The sequence below is a fragment of the Thermobia domestica genome, chromosome 1, assembly GCF_964235325.1.
Source record: "Thermobia domestica chromosome 1, izTheDome1.hap1.1, whole genome shotgun sequence".
NCBI lineage: Eukaryota > Metazoa > Arthropoda > Insecta > Zygentoma > Lepismatidae > Thermobia > Thermobia domestica.
In genome coordinates this window covers 148,281,571-148,305,690 of record NC_137454.1, presented here as the reverse complement: position 1 = coordinate 148,305,690, position 24,120 = coordinate 148,281,571, and the positions used below count along the sequence as shown (strand labels likewise).

Below are 24,120 nucleotides of genomic sequence, written 5' to 3'. Positions count from 1 at the left end.
TAATTATTTATTTAATTACATAACATTGTTTATAATTTTTGAGACATTTGTTATATATATTTCGACAAACAGATATAGTCATGCTAATTTAACATAAACATACAATAACATTCAATTTCTTCTTTCTAATAGTAGATGCAAATTCTTAGTGCACAATAAATAGACTATAGAGATAGAAATTACATAAGGAAATCTCGGTAATTGTATACATGAGAACGTCGTGATCTGCGTTTCTTCTGTGTTCTATTACCACTTCTACATGAAATATCATAAATTTTCTACGTAGTGCATTAGTAAGAAGTATCCATGTGCACAAGACATGCGATATGCGTTAAATTACCCCCCCCCTTACACACACATAGTCATAGATAAAGTACAAGGGCACTACACATGCAGATATCAAGTACAGGTACGTTCTGTTTTATTTTCGTATCAGTCGATTAGTAAATCAAAGTCGCTTTTTTACCCCCTTGGTAAGTTCGTAGATACTCAATGAATAATCCCTGAAAGTATGAGCGTCCAGCTCCTTCGGGAACTGACGCGGCTTTACGTATACTATATCCGAAATCTCTAGAAATATAAATAAAATTAAGTATACTTGTTGTGGATTATGTTACAAGAATTTTTTAAAATCACTTTTACATCAAAGTGTACTAACACTTGTAGTTATGATATTGTTCGCTTGTTTGTGTTGTACTAGAGAAGAAACACCTCCTCCATTTCCCTTCCAGGCGGCAACATATCAAGAACTGACGAAATGTTACCACGTTGGACCGCAATGGATATACGTTGGATTAAGAAGGATGCTGAACGAACATCTGCAGAAACGATAGATATGCGTCTGCCTACCTCTCTGGTAAAATCAAGGCTTCTAGAACCCCATGTCCCACTGGTCTCGATGGCTATTGGGGCAAAAATAAATTTATCGAGGAGATTATTGTATTTCCTTTCTTTTCTGCCTCTCTACGTCTAGCAACTTCTCCAGCATTCACAACAGTTAATGGGAAGTTTGAACGGGCAAATGTGTCCGAATATGTAAAATCCCAAACTAGTGATTTGCTTCTCATCCAAGGTATTAATGTCATCATACCGTCAGGTCGTTTACCATCGGAACAACAGCCTGACGGTTCACGAATCGATGGAATTCCTGCCGTTGTGAGGGCTCGCAAAATGATGTCATTAACAGATGAATGTCTGATATTTCTGCCAATGCTCTTCATGCATGATAGGCCATGCAGGCCGCGTTGGGTAACTTGATCACCGCAAGCTGGACAGCGATGTGGCTCACAAACTGCTGATCCTAGTCTTAAGGCTACTGCGATTCGAAAGGTTTCATTAGACAGGTGAAGACCTAATTGGGGGGAAGGTAACGCATTTAACCAAACCGCAACATGGGGGGATGACGCAGCAAGAAGTCTGGCCTTATCCTCTGGAACAGCAACGGATTGTAAAAGAAGTTCATTCAAATGTGCTGCTATTGATGTGTACCAAAATGCCTGAGAACCTCTTTTGCTGATTTCTGGAAGGTCCGTATCTGCTATATTTATCCATTTGTTAGAGCCTTCTTGAACTATCCCATCTGGGTCCAGGTGGTAACCTTGAGGAAGGAGAGCCTCGATAAAACGAAGAGATCCGTGATAGGACGCTAAACAGGTAGGAATCGCCATATCAAGGTTCGTCGAATACCAAGGCCTCTTAATCCAACAGATAAGGATGCTCGTACTCTAGAGTCGTCATTCAAGGGGCAGTTCAAAATTGACTCCAGACCCATTTTGAGGATATTATCATATTTCTTCAATAGTGGAGTCTCATTCCAAGATGGAAAGTACCATAGAAAGTAGTTTAGGCGAAGGATTGACAATGAAGTACGTGGAAGAAATAAAGCTGCGTGTGCTGAAATCGAGTCAAGACGAGACAGAAAACATTGTAATTTGGATATTTTGCTTGACAGCACAATTATTGTAAATGCTTCGCTTGTAAAAGCAGCACCTAGAAGACAAGCATCCTGTTTAGTTAGGAGACGTATTCCTGGGGCAACTTCTCCAAATCTTCTGAATAATTGGTCGGATATGACTTCATCTGATCCTAGGAAACCAACTTCGCATTTTGAGAAATTCAAATGTAAGCCAAGAGCTGATGCTTTCTCATTTATATGTGTTAACGTTGAAAGGACCGCCTCAGGTTTGTCAGCAATAGTCCCATCATCCAAATACCAGATGTTTAGTTCAGTATTAATTGAATGTACTAGAGAATGTATTGTTATGGCAAAAAATGCTGGGCCCACCTTATTGTACTCCTCTCTGGGATGAAATAGTCTTGGCCTAAGAATAGATTACTGGGTTGAGCGTAACACTAGTTAACATATGGGTATATTGCGGGAAAATAGTTCAACACTGCAGTAAGCATGGAGTCCCGGCGAAGTTCATTAAAAGCGTTGCGAAAATCCAGCTTTATGATAGCCTTTAGAGCGTTGTGTGTGGAGAAAAAATATACCCTAGTTGCATGAACGGCTGCTTCGACTCCATTGGGAATACAAACTCCAAGTTGATGGGGAGACAAAAAGTTCTTAACAGGCTCTCGTATTCTAAGGCACATAAATTTGGGTGATATTCTGCGCCAAATATTCCCTATGGCGATAGGTCTGTTTTCACCACATTTCTTTTTAAGAGCGATAAGTCTGGCTCCGAAAAACAACGGGCGAACTTCTAAGGGTATATTTCCCAAAATAATTAGATTAAACAGATCGCAAAATGATTTTAATAGCTTTTCCTTCGATTCAAGTATTGGGCAAGATAAATGATCTTTGAGAATCGAAGGGCGAAGACCATCTAGACTTCCCGAGCTGCCAGATGGAAAAGAATTTATAGCATTTTTAATTTCGTTTCCTGAAACTCCTTGAACCCTGATTTGATCTTCTGGAAGATTCTGTGAAGTAAATGTACCAGGGTGGGCTGGATGTATTTCCAACAACGTCTCGAACACTGAAGTGTTAGGAGCTGCTACTGTATCATCTGGCATTAGTAACGGGCTGCTCCTCGGATATCTCCATCAGCTAGTTTGTTTTCAATAATCTTCAGATTTGACACATTCTGTTTAGGTATAGATTTCTTGATCTTTGGCGAGTGCAAGGTTAAGGCGTCAATACCTATATTATCCCAAACACGAATTCTTTGTTTTACTCATGAGATAAGATTCTTTATATTTTCGGATTTTTAGGGAGCAGTTAGTGCTACGAATGGAAATATTAACAGGTTGATCCATTCTTTTTCTCTATTTGAAATAGCTACTTGCTGTAATAACTTGGAAAGTGCATCGGCAACCTCAGTTCGAGCATCACGAGGGAGACGTCTTAGGATGTGTGTAGATGATCTTAATGACGTCAAGATTAGTAATGCAGTTAGTAATGCTAACATTTGTGGCTCTACAATCAGGAAAGCTATTATTATTGAAATGAAGACAATCTTCCTCTGCATTTATAATCGGATGCTTTTTACCTATATGAATGGCTAATCCTCTTGCATTCACATAAAACTTTCCACAGTGGGGACAAGGTAACGCATTCGCAGATCTAGGAGTGGCTGAAAAGTGGCCTCTGGCAGGCCTGCCAGTGCTGACGTCCAAGTCATTGCCGGGGTTATCGGTTTTATCCGATACCGCTGAGTTAACAGATGGAGATTGAACACTGGGAACGCTGTTTTAAGATTCCATTAGTTCATATTGTATATCTATATGTAACAAGGTGCACAATAAAATAAGATAATTTTTAAGTATCAGTGATAAAGGAGTATTGATGATATTAATATTTGAAAAATTCTAAATATTCGTTTCTAACGAATTTCCATTGCTGTTTATTTCATTGTTAGAATACTATGTCGGAATTATAATGTTCGATAGTTCTTTCATTTCTTTATAAGAAGATAACCACTAAATCTACTTTTTAACGGATTTAACCATTTTTGTCTAGGAGACGTCGTGCACACACACATATAACTCAAACATAACTATCAAAAGTATTTCCTCTCTTCCGACCGAAAATCTTGTAGAGAATATCCTTAGGCTCGTGCACTGGTCACAACACATTGTTTGTAATAAGTAAGTTTGAATAAGTATTTTTTAAATTCCATTGCATGATTTAGCAGTTATTATTACATCAAATGACACAGTCCCAGTTAAAAGAAGCTTCGCTCTGTAATAACAGCGTCGGAAATGAAGATTTTGGCAAACTTGTAGTTTTGGAACTAGTGTGTAGGCCTAACGATAAACCAGTTAAAATCTTATTAGACACATGAGTCGTATTATCAGTGATGAGTACGGGAACAGACAGCTAAGTGTTTGCTGGACAAGCACTGTCAAGTTACATAACAGAATTTCGCATAATGGAGACGAGTCAAACATAAATATAAAAGGGTAGATTGAGCAAGTATACAACTTAAAGATCATTCAATTAGGTATTTCAATTCTGAAAACTTCTTATCTTTGTACTTAATCAGTCAAAGCATTTGTCAAACAATGCAATATATCTCATTAGTCTCTCTCTCTCTCTCTCTCTCTATATATATATATATATATATAAGGTAAACGCGCCTGAATTCGACAGGCACCCAAATTCGACATACCTGTGCTTAAATGTTCTGAAATAAGCGTAAGATGTCATCCCTGCGATCGTGAATAGAAATGGCAACATTATGGGAGTGTCTTTTCTCGTGTCAAAAGTGCGGTTACAGTAGATGAGTCATACGCATGGAGAAAAGAAGGACATTGTTGTGTGTGTGATACACTCTTCGAGAAAAAACACATAATCTTAAGAAAATCATAAGACGGCAGGTTATTTTCGTAAGACTTTTATTAAAGTTAGGTTTGCTTCAAGCAAATAGTGGTACTTTAATGTTGTAAACGAGTTTCAATCAGTGCGTTTTGTTTTCTTCTGTGAGGACAAAGGTTGTGATGTAACATGAACGGGGGGTTGTCGAAAACACGAGCCTTTATTTGTAATGTGAACCGGATTTCGACAAGGTTGTCGAATTCATACTTAGTAGTGCAAATATAATTTTAACTGAATATCTAAACGTACAAGTATGTTCAAAGTCTTTCACAAAGCTATTTGTTGCATAATTCTCCGATAGTTGTAACCTCAGTTCGATATGGAATGTCGAAATCAGGTTCCTGCATGTCGAATTGAGGATCATCGAAGTAACTACTCAGTTCAGAAAATTTAAGTTGTGTTCTTTTGCCCGTCTGATAATTTCTGCATAATAATAAAACAATATTTGAAGCTGAGAAGAGATTACTACTACTAATAATGCCGACTTAATGTTTTACATGGATATAATTGGAGGTGTCGAATTCAGATACCGCAACTGTCGAAACCAGGTGAAGTGTGTCGAATTCGGGTTCCATTGGCGAGTTCCAGTTTCATAAAAAAAATTTAACATTAGCATTTGAGCCCTGAAGTGACTTTTAGTATTAGTAGAGACTGTACATTTCAAGGAAAAAAATGGGCCAACACCGACCAATATTATGGCCACAATAGGCAATTGATTTTGAAAAAGGTCCTTAACCTGTCGAAATCCGGCGCGTTTACCTTATATATATATATATATATATATATATATATATATATATATATATATATATATATATATATATATATACAGAGACTCACTTTAATATTCGGCCACCCCATATTGTTGTCATTTATGTCAAAGGACGCATTAATGTAAATACATAGGAATTTGTAAGCGATGACAGGGAACAACTATCATGTCTCGTGTACTATTTCGTAATGTGTAAAAGTTGTAAATGCAAACTATTCCTAACTAACTGCTATGTTTCTACAAACTGACTTCATATCATGCCACTTTAATATTCGGCCACTAAAGTGACTTGATGATCTTACTGCTGTATCTCCAGTTTACATAACAATATGATTGGGGGAAGGAACGTCGTATCCATAACTCATTTCTCGTCTTCGTGTTAGAAAGTGTGAGTGGGTATTGGCTTTGCAGTATAACACTTCCAATGGGGCGAAAAAGTTGTAACACAACGTTTGAAAAGCGCCAGCTGATCATTTTTCTTCATAAAAGGGGGATTCCAATATGCATATTGCCCGTCTTTTGAATATACTACGAAGTACAGTCGGTGATACCTTGCGACGTTATAAGAACGAAGACAGGATAGAATCCGAGAAGCAGAAGGGTTGCCTTAGCAAGCTAAATGAACGAGACAAACGTCTGAGTGTGAGAAAAGTTAAGAAAAGACCAAAATTAAGTGCACCGAAGATTGCAGCGGAATTGTTGCAAGGATGTAGAAAGGATGTACACCCAGAGATTGTTCGGAAAGTGCTGAGAAACGAAGGATACAACGGAAAGGTAGCTAGAAAGAAACCATTTGTCAAGAAAATGAGCAGAAAGAAACGACTCCAGTTCACTAAATCTACGTGCAAAAGGAACCAGGATGATTGAAAGATATTTTTGCTGAGGAAAGCAAATTCAAGTTTTTAAAGTCAGATAGCAGAGTTCTAGTGTGGCGAAAGGCTAATGAAGAACTAAGGAAACTGAATTTACTAGCAACAGTCAAATATGGTGGTGGTAACATAATGGTTTGTGGGTGCATATCTGTTGTCGGTGTGGATGAACTCAGGTTTATAAATGCTAAAATGACAGAAGAACAATACCTCAGCATTCGAAAAGAGACTTTACACAAAAGTGCGGACAAATTTGGAATCCGCGAGACTTCTAAGTTTTATCACGACAACGACCCAAAACTTAAGGCGTATGTTGTACGTGAGTGGCTTCTGTACAACTGCCTCTAAGTTATCGAAACTCCACCACAAAGTCTGGACCTCAATCCCATTGAAAATTGGTGGGATGAACTCGACGCTAGAGTTCGGAAAGTGGTGGTAACATCAAAGAAGGAACTTGAGAGAAGGTTAACAGAAGAATGAGCCAATATTGCTCCTGAATATACCGCAAAAATAACTGGAAATATGCAAAATCACTTGAAGGAGGTGATACGCAATAAAGGGTATCCAACTAGGTATTAAAACATTTTTCTCGCATCGAAGAAGGCGACAAGAATGTTTCACATTATGTGGTGGCCGAATATTAAAGTGATTATAATTTTTGTGTTTGAGAAGAAATATTCTGATTTTTGTACGTTAGAGTTAAAATTTTATGGTTTAATTTTTGTAAAAAGTAACAGAAAATATAGAGGTTTCATATAACATAAACAATATTATCACTCTACTTTACTCTAGTTCATAATATAAGGTAAAACGCCAATACAATGTGGTGGCCGAATATTAAAGTGAGTCTCTGTATATATATATAAACAGACTAAGTTTCCTTGCACCATCACTATTGTATTCCTTTAGATTACACGTGACTTTCACCAGGCACAGACCTCTATAGGTAATTGAACGTCACGTCACCATCGCCAGAAAAAAAAAAAACGGATTGATCAGTGCATTCGTGGTTAATTATAGTGTTTTTCTTCAGACAAAGGGCATCTCCACGTCCAACCTTTTGGGAGCAAGAGACTCCCAGGCCAAAAGACCGTTCTAAAATTGAGTGAAATTCATCGTCGCAGACACAATCATTCCAGATATCGGGCAGGCCAGCACCAAGTTGCCATCATTAAAATATTCGTTAACCCCTTTATCGTCGCCCCTAGCAGTTAAATAAGATGAGCTATCTGTGTGTCAAGGGCATTTATTTTGTTATCGCTCGCGCCAAGAGAGTTGTGCGACCATCTATAATCACAATTACCACTTCTCAAGAAAGTAAAAATATAATCAAAAAACGATTCAGATAAAAGAAGTCGTGCTCATTTCTATCGCAAGTTAACTTCCTTTCTTGTTACTCTTCACTTTTACCTTCTACCTCATCTAGTTTGTTTTTCTCATATTTTGTAATTGTCATCTTTCATATATGCGTTATATAACCGTTAAATAATAACCGTAATAATTTAGGCTGTATAGGAGATTGTAAGCTTTTATCCCCATTTCATTCCTTGATTTAAGAGTAACTTTAGAGTACCTTCTTGAGTTATATACGCTGACATTCCCCACCTGCACAATATTTATGAGATGGTGAATGGCACTAATAATAGATACTCGAGGGTTGTCAAGGCCTCGCAACGATAAAATCGAGAATTGAAAAGAAAGATCAAGAACAGAGACCCAACCAAAGGGATAAGATGAATAGAACAGTTGTTGAGGGCACTGATCGGAGGTGGAGGGAGAGTCCAAGAACACAGCGGATGGAGGAGCTAACGAGGGACCCTATCCAAGTGCGACTCTGACTTCGAGTCGAGACTATGGTCGTTGGATACCTTGTCCCAAAAGAACATAACACGAAAAGTGATACATCCTCGATCGCAACCGTTGCAGAGATATAAGCGTGAAAAGTTCGAAATTGAGCTCCATACTATACATTACAAAGTCAGCTTCCGGGTCAGATTTGGCGGAAACGGTCAGGTAAGGAAACTCAGCGAATACATATCAAAGTAGTGTTGGGAGCCCACCACCTTTTGAATGAAAAAAATGTTGCCCCCGGGGCACTCGCAGGGTCCCAAGCGGGTCCAACTCAAAATTGGCAAATGGAACCGGGGGTCAAGTAGCATATTGTATGAAAGTTAGTGTTAAATAAAAGAAGATAGAACAAATCTCAACTCTCTATGATGACCCTGTGCAAACGGGCAACTGGTCAAAATGTCAATACAACCTACATCAGAAAATATATGGCCACTGTGAGAGACTGCAACAATTTGTTTAACTTCAATACCTTGCACTTTTAAACGTGTTTTTCTGTCTTGTTATTGTCACAACTTAACGGATTTAGAAGAGTGGCCATATATTTTCTGATGTAGGTTGTATTGACATTTTGACCAGTTGCCCGTTTGCACAGGGTCATCATAGAGAGTTGAGATTTGTTCTGTCTTCTTTTATTTAACACTAGCTTTCATACAATATGCTACTTGACCCCCGGTTCTATTTGCCAATTCTGAGTTGGACCCCGCCTGGGACCCTGCGAGTGCCCCGGGGGCAACATTTTTTCATTCAAAAGGTGGTGGGCTCCCAACACTACTTTGATATGTATTCGCTGAGTTTCCTTACCTGACCGTTTCCGCCAAATCTGACCCGGAAGCTGACTTTGTAATGTATAGTATGGAGCTCAATTTCGAACTTTTCACGCTTATATCTCTGCAACGGTTGCGATCGAGGATGTATCACTTTTCGTGTTATGTTCTTTTGGGACAAGGTATCCAACGACCATAGTCTCGACTCGAAGTCAGAGTCGCACTTGGATAGGTTCCCTCGTAAGATTATCGACTGCGTCCAGGCAAACGTTGAGATGCTCATTGCGAATTCTCAAACCGCCGGAGAAATGAGGATATTAAAAAAAAGAAGAAGGCATGAAACGGGGAGAGAGTGTTAACATAATATGGCGGATACTTGTTATTAATTAAGAGAAAGCTGGTATTTGTTATTGTGATTGGTGATGGTCTAATTGCATGTAATTGCATGTTGGAAATAAAATCAGTTAACCAAATTTTTAAACAAATAAATATTTTCTTGAACAGTTCATTGCTTGATTTAATAGTTATCCAATCATACTCCATACCATTTCCATGTATTTCCCCTTAATACTAATTCTAAATAGTAATTATTATTATTATTATTATTATTATTATTATTATTATTATTATTATTATTATTATTATTATTATTATTATTATTATTATTATTATTATTAGAAAATTTGATTAAGTCCACAATCAAATAAGATGGCAAATAACCCGAGAACCAAATATCTATACAAAAAGATATTTAATACATGTACTATGCCAAATTTGCCAATATGCCAAGCTCTATCACTATGCCAAATTTGGTCAAAATCGGATGACTTTTGTAGATAATGAACGATACGAGGTGCTATCCAAAATATCTGAGATTTTTTTTTACCGGTCAAACCAGTAGCAAAATGACATTCCACTGCTAGATGTCTCGAGGTACTTGTATTAGCTACTGCAGCACAAAGTTGCATCATTTTTGGCGCATTCAGTTGTAAGATGTAGTTGTATGTGTCAGGACGTGTGTTTCAGTGCTTCTGTCATTTGTCAAATGACTTACGTTAAAGAGCAACGGATTTGTATCAAGTTATGTGTTAAGTTGAAGAAAACTGCAGCCAAAACCCACCGTATGCTGAAAGAGGCAATTGGTGAGAGTGCACTGATCTTGATCAAGCAAAAACATTTGAGTGGATCAAGTGTTTCAAAGAAGGCCGCGAATCTATGGAAGATAAACATTCTGGTCGACCGTCAAAATGCACAACACCTGAAGTGATCATGAAAGTGTATGATGTGACTAGCGAAAATAGAAGGCAGACAATTCACGATGTTTTAACAGATTTCGATTATTGTACGGTACATATCATCGAATTCCATCCGATGAACTAAACATGAAACGAATTGCAGCGAAATTTGTCCCTCGCCTTCACAGCATAGACCAAAAAACCTCAGGATTCAGACGTGCACTGAGCTGCAACAAAGAGTTCGAGAGTGTCCAAACTTTTTATCCAGAGTCATTACAGGTGATGAATCTTGGGTTTATGGTTATGACCCTTAAACGCACGATGGAAGATGCCACCCTCTCCAAGATCAAAAAAGCTCGATAAGTTCGCAGCAACATCAAGTCGATGTTGATCATTTTTTCCACATTTGATGAATTGTCTATAAGTAATTTGTTCCATCTAGTCAGAATGTCAACAGGAAGTTCTACTGCGAGCTTTTGAAGAGACTGAGGGAAGATGTTGGGCGCAAACGGCCAGAGCTGTGGCAAACGAAAGACTGTTTGCTGCACCATGACGCGCACGTGCACATCTAACTCGTTGTGAGGGAATTCCTGGCCAAAAACAACATGGCAACGGTCCCCCACTCTCCCTACTACCCTGACCAAGCCCCATGCGACTTCTACCTGCTCACGAGGATCAAACTCGCGTTGAAATGGCGACCTTTTGACTCCATTGAAAATATCCAAGTGGAATCGCAACGGGTCCTGAACACCCTTCACCCTGCAGACTTCTAGGATTGCTTCCAAAAATGGCGACAACGCTTGAATCGTTGCATAGATGACGGAAGGAACTACTTTGAAGGTAACGGAGGACATTAGGACGTAATAATAGTTTTATGATTTTTACAATTCTGGGACATTCTCGGATATTTTGGGTAGCACCTCGTATAATGCCCTTATCAGTTTTTTTTTTAAATAGAAGAGTCAAATGAAGAACGAACATTAGAAACTAAGCCAGTTATTATCTCCTAAAAGCTATTAAATAAACCAATGACTTTTAATCTCTTTTCTTACAGGCTAGGTACCTGAGAACGCTGACGTGATAATTATTATCAAGCACTTTAAAGATCTACACTATACGATAAGAAGGCTTCAAAACAACTATTAGCTTATTTAAGAGAATTTTGTAAGTATTTATTAGCTTACTTTTCATGGCTCTTAAGCACTTATGTGTTTTATCTGAGTGTATAGATAGTAAGTGTAAACAATGTTGTACTTGAGTTAAGCTATCATATTTAATACACGCTGTAACGAATGCCAGTATAACGACACGTTCAGAATTGCGAAATTATTTAACGCCCACTCCTTTATCCCTATTTAATGTGTGTTAAAATAATTAATTTGAACGAATGTCGAATTTTCAGTATATCGAATGAAAATTTAATCGTATTCTTTATAATTAACTTTATTTTTTCAAACTATAATTGAAATTCGTCCTATTTCATAGTATGAATAATTTTCTAGTTACATTATTTTATTATTGAGATGATATGGTAGTAATTTTTCATATATGTACAGTCACTCACATAAGTACCTGAACCCCTGATTGTTATAATTCCATTATTTGGGGTCCAGGTCATTTGCAGTTGTGAGAACGCCTAGACTGATGCAACCCAACTTCCACGTAACTTTTCTCGGCACTGACAGCAGTTGGTAGCCCTGATCCAGTTGTTCATACAGGTAAAATATAAAGTAGGTGACTAACGAAAGAGTTCTCCATTCTGAGATGAATCTCTCTGGTTCAGAGCGTGTTGTCCAATGAACATCATATGTTGATCTCAATATTGCTGTGTATGTAATGTATTATTTCATTATATACAGTATACTCAAAGAAATAAAAACACTGATCACACATGAATCAGAAAATGTTTGAAAGTAGACGAAAATATCAAATCTAGAACAACTGCAGGAAATAAGTTTGTATTTCACTGTCTCCATTGATAGACCTTCTCCAATCCTCCTTATTCCAACATCTATTTCTTTCTAGGGAAGAGATCAGCTTGCTTGTCACACTGACGATTGAGTATGCATTGAAATTGAAATTGAAACAGAAACACTTAAAAAAGATTCAGCCTGGCCGGGATTCGAACACGGGTCTACCGAATACAAGTTTAACGCGTTAACCACTCACCTTCCGCGTCACTTAATCTTCCACCCAAACTAATACCTAGTTAAAATCGTTTCATAAAAAATATAAACAAGATACTAATGCTTGTAGGAGTGTCTTAATCTAGATTACCTTGTTTAACTCAAAAACAAGTTATATAGACGTTTCTCAATGAGGAAAATATCACGAAACGTTCTTCAATTTGATGCTACGTCATCGGTTTTAGGAATGGTCCCAATTTACATTACATTTCTTCTTTACCATAAATTCTAATTTCCAAAGAAAAGACGACAGAAATTATTTTCACGTTCTTTGAATTGTATCAACATGTGTAGAAATAGACAGTTTTATGTTTATGTTCCATAACTACTAGTCTATTTTCTTATATGAAGGGTAAGGGAAAAAAAGAAGGAATGTCACAAAACTATATTTTCGAGAAAACGGCGTTTTAACATTGAAAACCGTGTAAAAAGAATAGGATTATTAAATCTTTCGCTCCTTTTTACATGGACATTTTTACATCTAGGTATGCATGGCATATACAGTCAAATAGTACCAAGAGTCGCCAACAGATAGGACAAAGTACCCGAAAAAGCACATACATGGACATTCCTTGTTTTTTCCCCTTACCCTTCATATTCATATGAGGAATTTGTGGTAAATTGAGCCGGGAGCACTAGCCGAGTGATCTCGGGCGTTCGACTTCTGATCATGGGGCGCAATCCACTAGGGGTTCGAGTTCCTCTGAAGAGCAAGATCGAAATTTTAACTGTCCTCATATTTCTGTGTTCGTGTCCCTGTAGTGTTGTGGAATACGTTGAAAGAACATGAGGTGCCAGTGGCGAACAATAGATGGGATTTGTTTAAAAAAAATGTGAAAGCAGGAAACTCTCATTGCAGCTACCTGGATTCAAATCCCATCTTAGCAATTAATTTTTCTGTATGGGAAGCTAATGTTTATGCAATTGGTATTGTAATTATGTCATTCCTTTAATATTATTATTATTATTATTATTATTATTATTATTAATAATAATAATAATAATAATAATAATAATAATAATAATAATAATAATACCAGAGAAGGAAAGAAAAAGTAACATAGCCGAAGGTATTCATAGGAACAGAAAAGATATACAGTATGTCAGATGTTTCTTAGGTTTACAAATGAACGCAATAATATTATTACGTTTATGGATTTACAGTTAGAATTATCATTTTATGACAACGAGAAATGGAATATAAATATTTGTTAACTGATAACAGTAATGCATTTTGTTTCGCCTTCTTCTAGGTAGAAAGGTGAGGTGACATCTTAAATAGGAACCATTCTCGTGACTTGAGTTGTAAGCTCGATCGCTATTTGCAATTTGTGCACAGATACGAACAATTCCTTGGAACTCATTTTGGCCCATACTACAGCAGTAAGGACGTGTTTAGCCCTTATGTATTCATTATTTCTTATCCAAAACATGTTACGTTGCCAGATAGTTACCAATGAAGTTGATATGGAGGATGTAATTTTGTGTTGTTGGCATTTCACCAGTGAAGGGAGTCGTCTCAATTCTTAGTCCCAGAGAAATTGAATATTTTTCATGTTAGTATACATCAGAAGTATCAATAGTGCAAAATTATAAAAATTTCCTTAATTGTCACAGCCGGAATTGAACACACGACCCCAACATTACGAAACAAACGCTTAAACCACTACTCTAAGACTTCACCGTTCTGGAAAAAACTGGATGTGCAGTGAATTGAGTAATTACATACTTTTACGATTCCAGTGTAATAATGCTGAAACTTGCTGATTTCAGTCATGATAAAGTAGTAAAGTATTATGGAGAAAGAATAGTCCAGAGAATTCACTTTTAACTTGACAACTCATATGTACGGAGGCGCTGCCGTATGCTCTCGCCTCGGGCCCTGATTTTCACGGCACGGCATTGGACAGATACTCATATTGATTGGCATCTGATGTTTTAGGGCACTGGATTATTTTTTAAAAAGTTAACTAATTTAACGAACCTTCCTCAGTACCTTTTTCCTATTTTTCCGCATTTTACTCACCTTTACAGTTGTTTCCAGTAACCCTTTAAGAACAGGGACAGGCGCGTTCTTCCCTTGCCTGAAGTAAAATATGGTGAACTTGCAATTTTTGGTCTTCCATCTTCTGTGTGTTGTCAAATCTAGAGTTGGAGTGGGTCAGTGGGTTGTGGGTCAACAGCATGTGACCCAGTGCGACCCATCACGTACCGCGACTCACTACCCACTATGACCCACTCTGACACACCGACCCACTCTACTCACTGTATTGTAGACAGCACCTTCTGAACAGCATATTATTTTCACCCTCGACCCTACCCATAGAAACTAAAAACACGTTTCTTATTGGTTGCAGCTTGCGGTTTCCAAACCTTCTGGGGTATGTATTGTGTATTATAGTAGTAATAGAAGAAAACTGCCACTTTGTTGGAATTAAAGAAGAAGAAAATTGAAGAAGCAGTTGAGTTTAAATTTATATCATGGCATTCAAGGTGGAACAAAATGAGCCCTGCGGCGCTTCTAACCCACTTCTTCTCCGCCTCTTGCTACTACTACTACTACTCTTACTACTACTACTACTTATACTGTGGATTCGTATAGCAAAACTGCACACGTAACGTAATCACTTTTTTGAGTATTATTTTCATCTTATTTTAGTGAAAAACGTGTTTTGAAAATATAAAAAACTTTCCTTGGCCCGGGTTTGAACCCACACCAATTCTAATTACTAGCCCATTGCGCTAGTACGCTCGGCCTCGAAGACCACCAGTAACAGGTACTTGGTTTTTGCTGTATTTATGCTATGTGGCAACCAGAACCGCGTATTTAGCTCGTATGAGTGGGGTTGAGCGTAATTTTAAAACACACTTCTGGACACTGGTCAATTTGTCTACGTTTTACTTTCTAGGTCTCAATTTCCCTTTTTCATTTGTTTCTGTTTACTTACCTGTGATGAGTATCTCTAAGTGAAAAAAGAACTTGAGGCATTTTTGGATATTAATATTTGAAATTGTAATAATAACAATAGGACGTGCTTTCGAGACACGCAGCCTTTGAGTTTTAGAGGAGCAAACTATTGGAAAAAATACATTTTTGAATCACTGTAATATATACATTATTATATGAAAAAATTGAATGTAACTGTGTGTGCCTAATCATCACAGCCACATTGCAGTCAAATTAAATGACTTTTGGTATATAGTTAGGCTTTAATCTAAACTGGGATTTTATCATATTGCTTTCATTATAATAATACCCTAAAGGATAGCGGGGATCCGAGTTTTTGCGAAAAAATTGAATCTCATAAGCCGTTAAACTTACGGAGCTGAAATTCAGTATATTAACTCTTTATTGAAAATGAACAGAACGTCTCCTATTATTTTTTAAAATTCTTCTTTATGGGGAAGGACGGTAATTTCTATATATGGTAAATTGATAGTGGGTTAGTTTGTAAAAATAATCGAAAACGATCGATATTAGTTGAGAAACAAAAAGTAAAGTGCTTTTCATCACATATCGATATATGCTTACCATGCGCTTTCTACTATAATAATTGCTGAAGCTTGCTTATTATATGGAGTGCTTAGAGCACAGGTCAATCAACCCATAAAGTTGTGAGAAAAATTGACAATGTTTATAATGCAAGCTTCTGTATGTTGGTCTACTTATCTTGATTTAAGACTTTCAAATTTCATCCGTTTTTCCACTGAAAAGTATCAATAATTCAACAAGGAAATAATTAGACCATGATAATTTAATTGAAATTCATCGTAATTTTGCTCATGACAAACACTTTACCATTTTTTATATCGTAAAGATCAAATCCACCGTTATTGCAAGAAAGCGGTGCTTGAGCGATTGACCGTAGAAATTCAAACTCCGATTTGAATTTCACAACCTGGTTTTATTACTCTTTAGTCGGTAGAGAAGAGGCCGTGGATCATGTCAGAGTTGATGACGATGTGATTTGGTGGGTCAGACGTTCATGGTGGGTGGTGGGTCAGAGTGGGTTACGGTGCGTGCTGGGTCATGGTGGGTCACGGTGGCTGGTGAGTCAGTGGGTCGTGTCTCAAGTTTTCAATGATCTACGTCATCTCTGGTCAAATCTAAAACCAAACCAAAGAGCAATATTAATACACAAAACGTTCAACATCTTAGCTATTCATGACATAACTATTGCATGATCCGAATAATTCTAGTATATCCACAAATCATCATTTGTCATATTTTACCGAAATACAACATTACTTTTCCGACAACCTGATACTTTAAATGTTGTTAATACGCAACGTTCATTGATATCATCACTTATTCACTTGCTCTCTTATGATCATCAAAATCTTTAGGGTACTTCCCATAGATATAGAAAGGTGAAATATAGCACCCAAGCTTGGTGTAGCGTGCAAGTAAACAAATAGAAAGCAATAGGATGATATTTGCAAAGCTCCTACAATAGAGTGTGTTGATTATTCAACAAAAAGACTTGAAATACAATCAGAATATTCATAAAATATTAACTATGTAGCCGAATCTCAACTTTGCTTTATTATTATTATTATTATTATTATTATTAATAGTAGTAGTAGTAATAATAATATTATTAATAATAATATTAATATTATTATTAATAATATAATAATAATAATAATAATAATAATAATAATAATAATAATAATAATAAAGGAATAACAAAATTACAATATCAACTACGTAAACCATACCTTTCAATAAAGAAAAAAATAAATGTCACGACAGGATTCGAACCCGGGTTGCTGTAATGGTAGTTCTCTACTTTCACACTTTGCCATTCTTCTTATTTTTTTTATTTGCCATTTGCAGTCCATCAATTCCCCATACAAAGGTAAGAAAATAAACTAGTAGTTATGTTAGATAAACATAGTACACACCATTTCTACACGTGTTGATATAATTCAAAGAATGTGAACTTTATTCTTTGGAATTTAGAAGTTAAATAAGAATTGTACTGTAAATCGGGACCATCCCTGAAAACGATGACGTAGCCTTAACTTGAACAACGTTTCGTGATATGTTCCTGATTGAGGAACGTCTATATAACTTGTTTTTGGGTTAAAGATGGGTAAATGAGTAAATGATTCTGACACTCATAAGAAACCTCTCATTATAGAGCATTAGTATTTTGTATAGTCTTACAACAATTTTAACTAGGAAATAGTTTAGATGAAAGATGAAGTGTCCCGGTAGGTAGTTCTCCTCGTACTTTCGGGCAGGTCACATCGCTGTTTTGTGTGGTCTGGCTGAATGAAGGTACAGCTATATCTACTTTCGTCGTGGCTTGTGGTTTATTTCTAAGGTGTATAACGTTTAGTTTTTTGGTACGTAGCACCTTGAATTTTCAGTGTTTCGAAGTTTATTCAGTGATCAAGATATGGAATACAGAAAAGACCTACAGTTTCAGTTGCTATTTGACCGGATATTTCGTAGTTCTAGGCCAATCCCAGCCAGATATATCTCTGGTTATCCGACTAGTTTCCTGGTATTTTTCAGAATCTAAGTGCACTGCAATTACCTGTGGAATCATACAGTATTTTTATTAAGTTTAAAAATCAATGTGCTTATGAACAGTTAGCTGCAATCTCTCCGGCTTCTGTTGCATTTCACCATTCGGACCTCAACATCAGTGACGTCAGGATCGTCGCAGTCGGGGATTCAGTGAAATTAATACGTGTGTACGATTACCCTTTAGAATGTCCTCTCTCGATCCTAGAAGAACATTTTCGTCAGTATGGGCTGGTTCGTAAAGTTGAGCCCCATTTATGGAGTGTGCCTTTCCCCTCTAGTATAGGCAGTGGAGTGCGAGTTAGTCATATGAAACTCCAAAAACATATTCCGTACCGTATTACAGTGCAGGGGTGTAGAGTCAGTGTGTCGTATGAAGGACAGCCAATCACCTATTTCCAATGCCAAACAAATATTCATACTAACTACAATTGCCCTCTGAAGAAGGGAAAAACTACTACCAATGTCGCTGAACAGACCTCCTTCGTATGACCGAAATTGGAAAAGTACAACGTTCGTGGATCTAGATGGGCACCTCAACGGTCATCTTGGACTCCAACTCAGGCCCCTCTCGAGTACCTATAATATCTGATACACATGCGTTTCCTGATTTGCTGACGTTACAATCCACGACTAAGATATGCAATGACTCATCAAAAGCTCAAGGTGTTCCCGACTCACACCCAGCACCTCTACCTTCCCAGGACAATACCGCGATGTTGGTTCTATTTATTGTTTCATCTCATTTCTCCTCCCAGGAAGTTTCTACTGTATTGAGTGGTTCCCCTAGTGAGAATAACGACCCTTAAGTAACCTCCTAAGGAGAGCAAACATCAATGACAATTACATCTGACTAATTATAGGCAAAAACGAAGGAAAATGACTTGTGCTTCTCAAAAAAAAAAAAAAAAACAAGAACACAGACAGAAGGGGAACAAGAGAGCTTCGTTCCCATGTTCTTTCTACCTCTGACTCAGAACTGCCGTGACGAGGAGTGTTTACATTCTGTGCAGCTGCCTATTGTACTTGAGCTTCAGTACACCTCAAGCAGTGTTTGTTTTGCTAGCATGTGTTGTAGTATTTTTCTTTTTTGGAGTCGCAAGAGTATTCTTTTCGGGGCACGTTCTTTTCCCAACGTGTGTGATGTTTATAGTTTTGTCGGAACATGTATCCTTTCATTTTAGTAAGTATTATTATTTTTTTAATAGTTGTATGGTATATAATGCCCTAAGTGAACTCTTTTCAGGTGCTCTCGATTAATATACACAGAATTAGTTCAGAGTATAATAAGACTCTACTAAATCACTTAATTAACAATTGACGTACAGACGTCTGTTGTATTCAAGAACTAACGTTCCCGTCATTAGATTTTCTCAATGACTATGATTCAATTCTAAATATAGAACGCTCCACCGGGGTTGCGCTTCTGTTTCGTAAGGGACTGATAGTGTCCTATGACAATGTACTGTCTCCCGATGGCCGAGCAATTCGTTGATATTCAGAATATCTTTTCTAGGTTTGTACGGCTTTTCTGGCTTTGTACGTACATAGGAAAGGGAGAAATTTTACGCTCTTACGATCCGATCTTTATGGCCCCCAAAGATTTAGCATAGTATCTTGGTCGGTGGTTTTAATGCTATCATCGGCTTCCGGAACTCACTAACACCTGCTCCGCCTTGTCCTTCGTTGGTGAAGCTTGTTCGAGTTATGAAATTGAAAGAGCGTTATTCTTGTCTCAGTCTCAGCATGTTTTTTCATATTGCTCTGTAACTACTAAAAGTGTATCGAAAGGGCCTATATTACTGAAAGCCTCTGTCCTGCAGTTCTACAAGTTTTTACAATTCCAATAGTCTTTTCCGATCACGCTGCAATTGAATTAGTTTTAAATTACCTTTTTTGTTGCCACCTTCTAGAGACTCTTCTTATTGGAAGATGAATTATGAGTTAATGTTCCGAGACAGGATACGGAAAGCATTTTCTCGTCGTTTCCTCTTCTGGTGTCGCATGTAGAGATATTACCCAACTGTAAGCTTATGGTGGGACCTTTACTGCAAACCAAAAATTCGTAGCTTTTTTCAGTGGCGCGGCAAAATTACGCGTGCTGATGATCATCATTTAAATGAATTCTTATATCGAGCACTTCGCGAGTTCTGGTTAACCATACTAGGTCAGCACACAGGCTGGTAGCGACAGACCCCTAATGTTTCCCGGCAGAGAGGAATAGTTGATGTTGAACGCCTACGGCTGATAAGTCAGTAGAGGAGCCCAGGAAGAGAGAGGAAATCAACCCATCCCAGAGATTTCAACAGGATGCTGAATGATGCAAGACGTCTCCCCAAACCGGAAGTGGTGGAAGAAGCAAGGACAAGACCGGAGACACGCCACTGAAGAGGACACCCTTCAGAAGAAAATACGCGTGATCATGGACATTGAACTTAAGCGTAATTAAAGGCCTGGTACCAGAGTTACGTAAAGTCAAAATTTTTAAAATATTTTTTTTCTCGCTTGTGTGCTGTGAGTGTTAAAGTGTATCGTTTCTCTGTGGATACATGATCCTCATTAAAGGATTAACAGCAAAACCTTGAGACTCTCCTTTATCTGCACCCTCAGGACAACAAAAGGTATGTGCAACATATTTAACTGTACCATGTTTCTTTAGAGGCCGTGCATCATGATCGAGATAGTTCCATGAATTCGCGTGACGTAATCTTATGTGTGCTATGGGTAATTTCCGCTCAGGTTCTACGTTAAAACCACCAAGGACCCTGAAATCTAGAGTCTCTGCTTAAATTACAGAATCTTTTCAAAATTCTTTATTTTGCATACATGATCCTTTGCTCTACCGACATTAACATTAATTCTTTTGGCCTTCAGCCTTTAAATTATATGCAAGGGTCCAAATCTTTTAATCCCCACATTTGCATACGCGAGTATAACTTACTCCTCCCACATTCTCATCCCACTCAACACATTTACAACCCCTCCTTCGCTAACAAAACTTGCGCATATCAATAGTATCAAACAGCGTTTAAAAACGATTTATTTCCATGATTCCCTCCAAGCCTATTTGTCAGATGATTTTTATCACCGCTTCCCCAACGAAAGTACTATTTACCAAGTCAATTTACTATTACGACAAACACGTTCTACGGCTATTAATTCTCTCGTTCTGATACACGGTACATCCCTCACGGACGCTACACAAATATTAAGTGAATTTACACGCTATTATACGGATTTCACGACCGATCGTCCCGTGGATGCTACACCGACCCCGGATTTTTTGTCTATGATATCTCAAGCACTTTCAGAGCACGATAGCTAGACTCTTATGCAACCGATTACTCTGAATGAAATTTTTGCTGCCCTTCGCCGGGTGCGGAGTTGTAGTTCCCCTGGAAAGGACGTCTTGACACTCCAGTTCTATAAACAATATTGGACGTACCTAAGCACTCATCTCACGTAATTATTTAATGTTTATCTGGTGAAGCCTTTTGTCGAAACACGGCTATTATGGTTCTCATTCTCAAATCCACTTCTGCGAAAGTGGTTCAGGACTTTAGTCCCATTTATTTATTACCCGCGGATATTACATTATTCACGAAAATCCTTACAGCTCGTTTACGCCCTCTTACGCTGCACATCAGTTCGTTTCAAGCTGCACTTCACTCCACAAATAATCTTACGTATATCCTTCGCTCTTTGCGGGACTTCTTTTCCTACTTCCATTTTCGACAAGTTCCGGCAGATGCTCTAGCAGTAGATTTAGAAAAGGCATACGACTGTCTCGACCACAGTTTTCTTATGCAGATTCTCGAAGCTTGGCAGTTTCCCATAACCTTCCGTGCAATCATTGCGAATTTATACTCTACGGCTACTTTCCGAATTCAAATTAAGAGACATATTTCCCCTCTTATCCCGATAAAACGGGGTCTTAGGTAAGGGTGTTGTTTATCCACTACTCTATTCGCTCTCGCACTAGACCCTTTGCTCAGGAAATTGGCAACATTATATCCTCCCGGGCCTGCTCGTTCTGCGTTTGCTGATGACATCAATATTACCGGTGTGGTTCCCACGCAGATGGCGAGTGTCTTCGATGTGTTACAGCGCTATGCCCGTTGTTCAGGATTACATTACAATCCACAAAAATCCCAGCTACTCTAATTGCATGATTCTCCTTTACCCACTCCCGACACCGGGACTCCAAAAATATCACATGTATCCTCTGTGCGGATCTTAGGTGTCCCTTTTACGTCAAACCCTACCCCTTTGTATGACGAAAATTGGTCACCACTGTTAACCGAAATCCGTCACCTGTTGTATTCTCAACGATTTCGTCGTCTCCACTTATTGCATCGAATCCAATTTGTTAATATTTATGCTGTTTCTAAACTGTGGTACAGAGCGCGCATTTACCCATTACCGGAAATCTACGCGAAACGGTTTGAATCTTTGGCGCGGTTTCTTCTTTCGTTTCCCGTTCTATGGGAGGTTTAGGACTGGTCAATATACGTATTAAATGTCGAACCTTGTTTATGCTTGACTTCTATAGAGCCGTCTATAACGCCGAGTTCTTTACACACCAGTGGATCCGTTGTTTTTGACCGAGTTATGAGTTCCCTCTCAACTTCCCGTTCATTCAATTCTATGACTGTTGCCCGTCTTACATTCTTTCATTAATACAGTACTGGACCTATACAGGTGTGGCGCTAAGCCTTGACGGTCATACTTTACGTACCTTGTACCATTTACTTGCGTCTTACACTTTCGATTCGACTCTCTTACGTATCTCCCAGCGTTTTCCACAGATTTATTGGTCGCAAGTTTGGGCTAACATCTCTGCCTCCGTTTTGCCTTCCTATTTCCAGGCGAGCTGGTTTCAAGTGGTTCATCAGTTAATACCCACCCGTGCTCGTCTCTTTGAGCTGCATCGTCTCTCTGACGCTCGGTGCATCAGATGTACCCAGGAAGATACACTGTCCCACCATTACACTAGTGGTCCAATTATTTGGAATTGCTTCACGACTTTATTAGGAAGAATTTGTCGACGACCCCCCCCCATCAGTTCACAGTGTCTTTCGTTTTGTTTCCAGATTTCCGTTTTTTCCCACCTACAAAACATCACACCGTTCTTTTCCTAGTCGCATGCATCATCGTTTATATTCTCCGCTACGCCCCATTGATGGACGTTCACACTTATTACAACTTTCTTAAACGCACTCGTTACAAGCTTTTTTCGTCTGCGTTGGATAACCGGTACTTTAGTGGATTTCTAGAAGTAATACTTTCGTGAGTCCTACCTTTCCTGTTCGTTACTGCTAGCTTCCCTTTGTAAGTGTTCTCAATTGTTATGTTAGTCTTAGTATATATGTTTGTGTCTCAGTATTTGTTATAGTGTTTTGTTATGGAGCCAACCGTATTATGTAAATTTCTGTAAAGTCTTATACAGTCCCGTATATGTATAATAAAAACTCAGTATGTAAGTAGTAAGCGTATTGAACTTCTATTAGGCGGACCCGCGTTCGAATCCCGCCCAGGTTGAAACTTTTTCAAATGTTTCAATTTCCATTTCAATACGCACTCAGTGTGACAAGCAAGATCTTCTTTCCTCCAGGAAGAAAAAGATGTTGGAATGAGGAGAATTGGAGAAGGTCTCTCAATGTAGGCAATCATTTACAAACTTATTTCCAGCAGTTGTTCTAGATTTGATATTTTCGGCTACTTTCAAGCATTTACTGAATCATGCGTGGTCAGTATTTTTCTCTAAACATACAGTATTTGAAGAAATAATACATTACATACACAGCAATATTGAGAATAATATATGGTGTTCTTTTGAAAACACGATCCGAACCATAAAGATTCATCTCTAACCGGTGGAGAACTCTTTCGTTAGTCACCTAATTTACATTTTACCTGTATAAACACATGGATGAGGGCTACCATCTGCTGTCAGTGCCGAGAAAAGTTACGTTGTATCAGTTGGGTTGCATCTGTCTAGGCGTTCTCACAACTTCAATTGACCTGGACCCCAAGTAATGGAATTATAACAGTCAGGGGTCCAGGTACTTATGTGAGTGAC

At 38.1% G+C, this 24,120-nt stretch overlaps 2 protein-coding genes across 3 annotated transcripts in view; both read left to right on the top strand.

Moving 5' to 3' along the window:
- The window catches only part of LOC145689975 (methyltransferase-like protein 27), a 110,001-nt gene that overhangs the window by 7,378 nt on the left and 78,503 nt on the right, over positions 1-24,120 (top strand). For both annotated transcript variants that reach the window (XM_081764406.1, XM_081764415.1), the window contains exon 2: positions 11,368-11,477. The gene's annotated coding sequence lies outside the window, so the exon portion shown is untranslated. The remainder of the gene's footprint in view (positions 1-11,367; positions 11,478-24,120) is intronic.
- Positions 6,096-6,461, top strand: LOC145666880 (uncharacterized). Its single transcript, XM_081734502.1, has one exon. It carries the CDS (start codon positions 6,096-6,098, stop codon positions 6,459-6,461), a length of 366 nt encoding a protein of 121 aa, XP_081590628.1.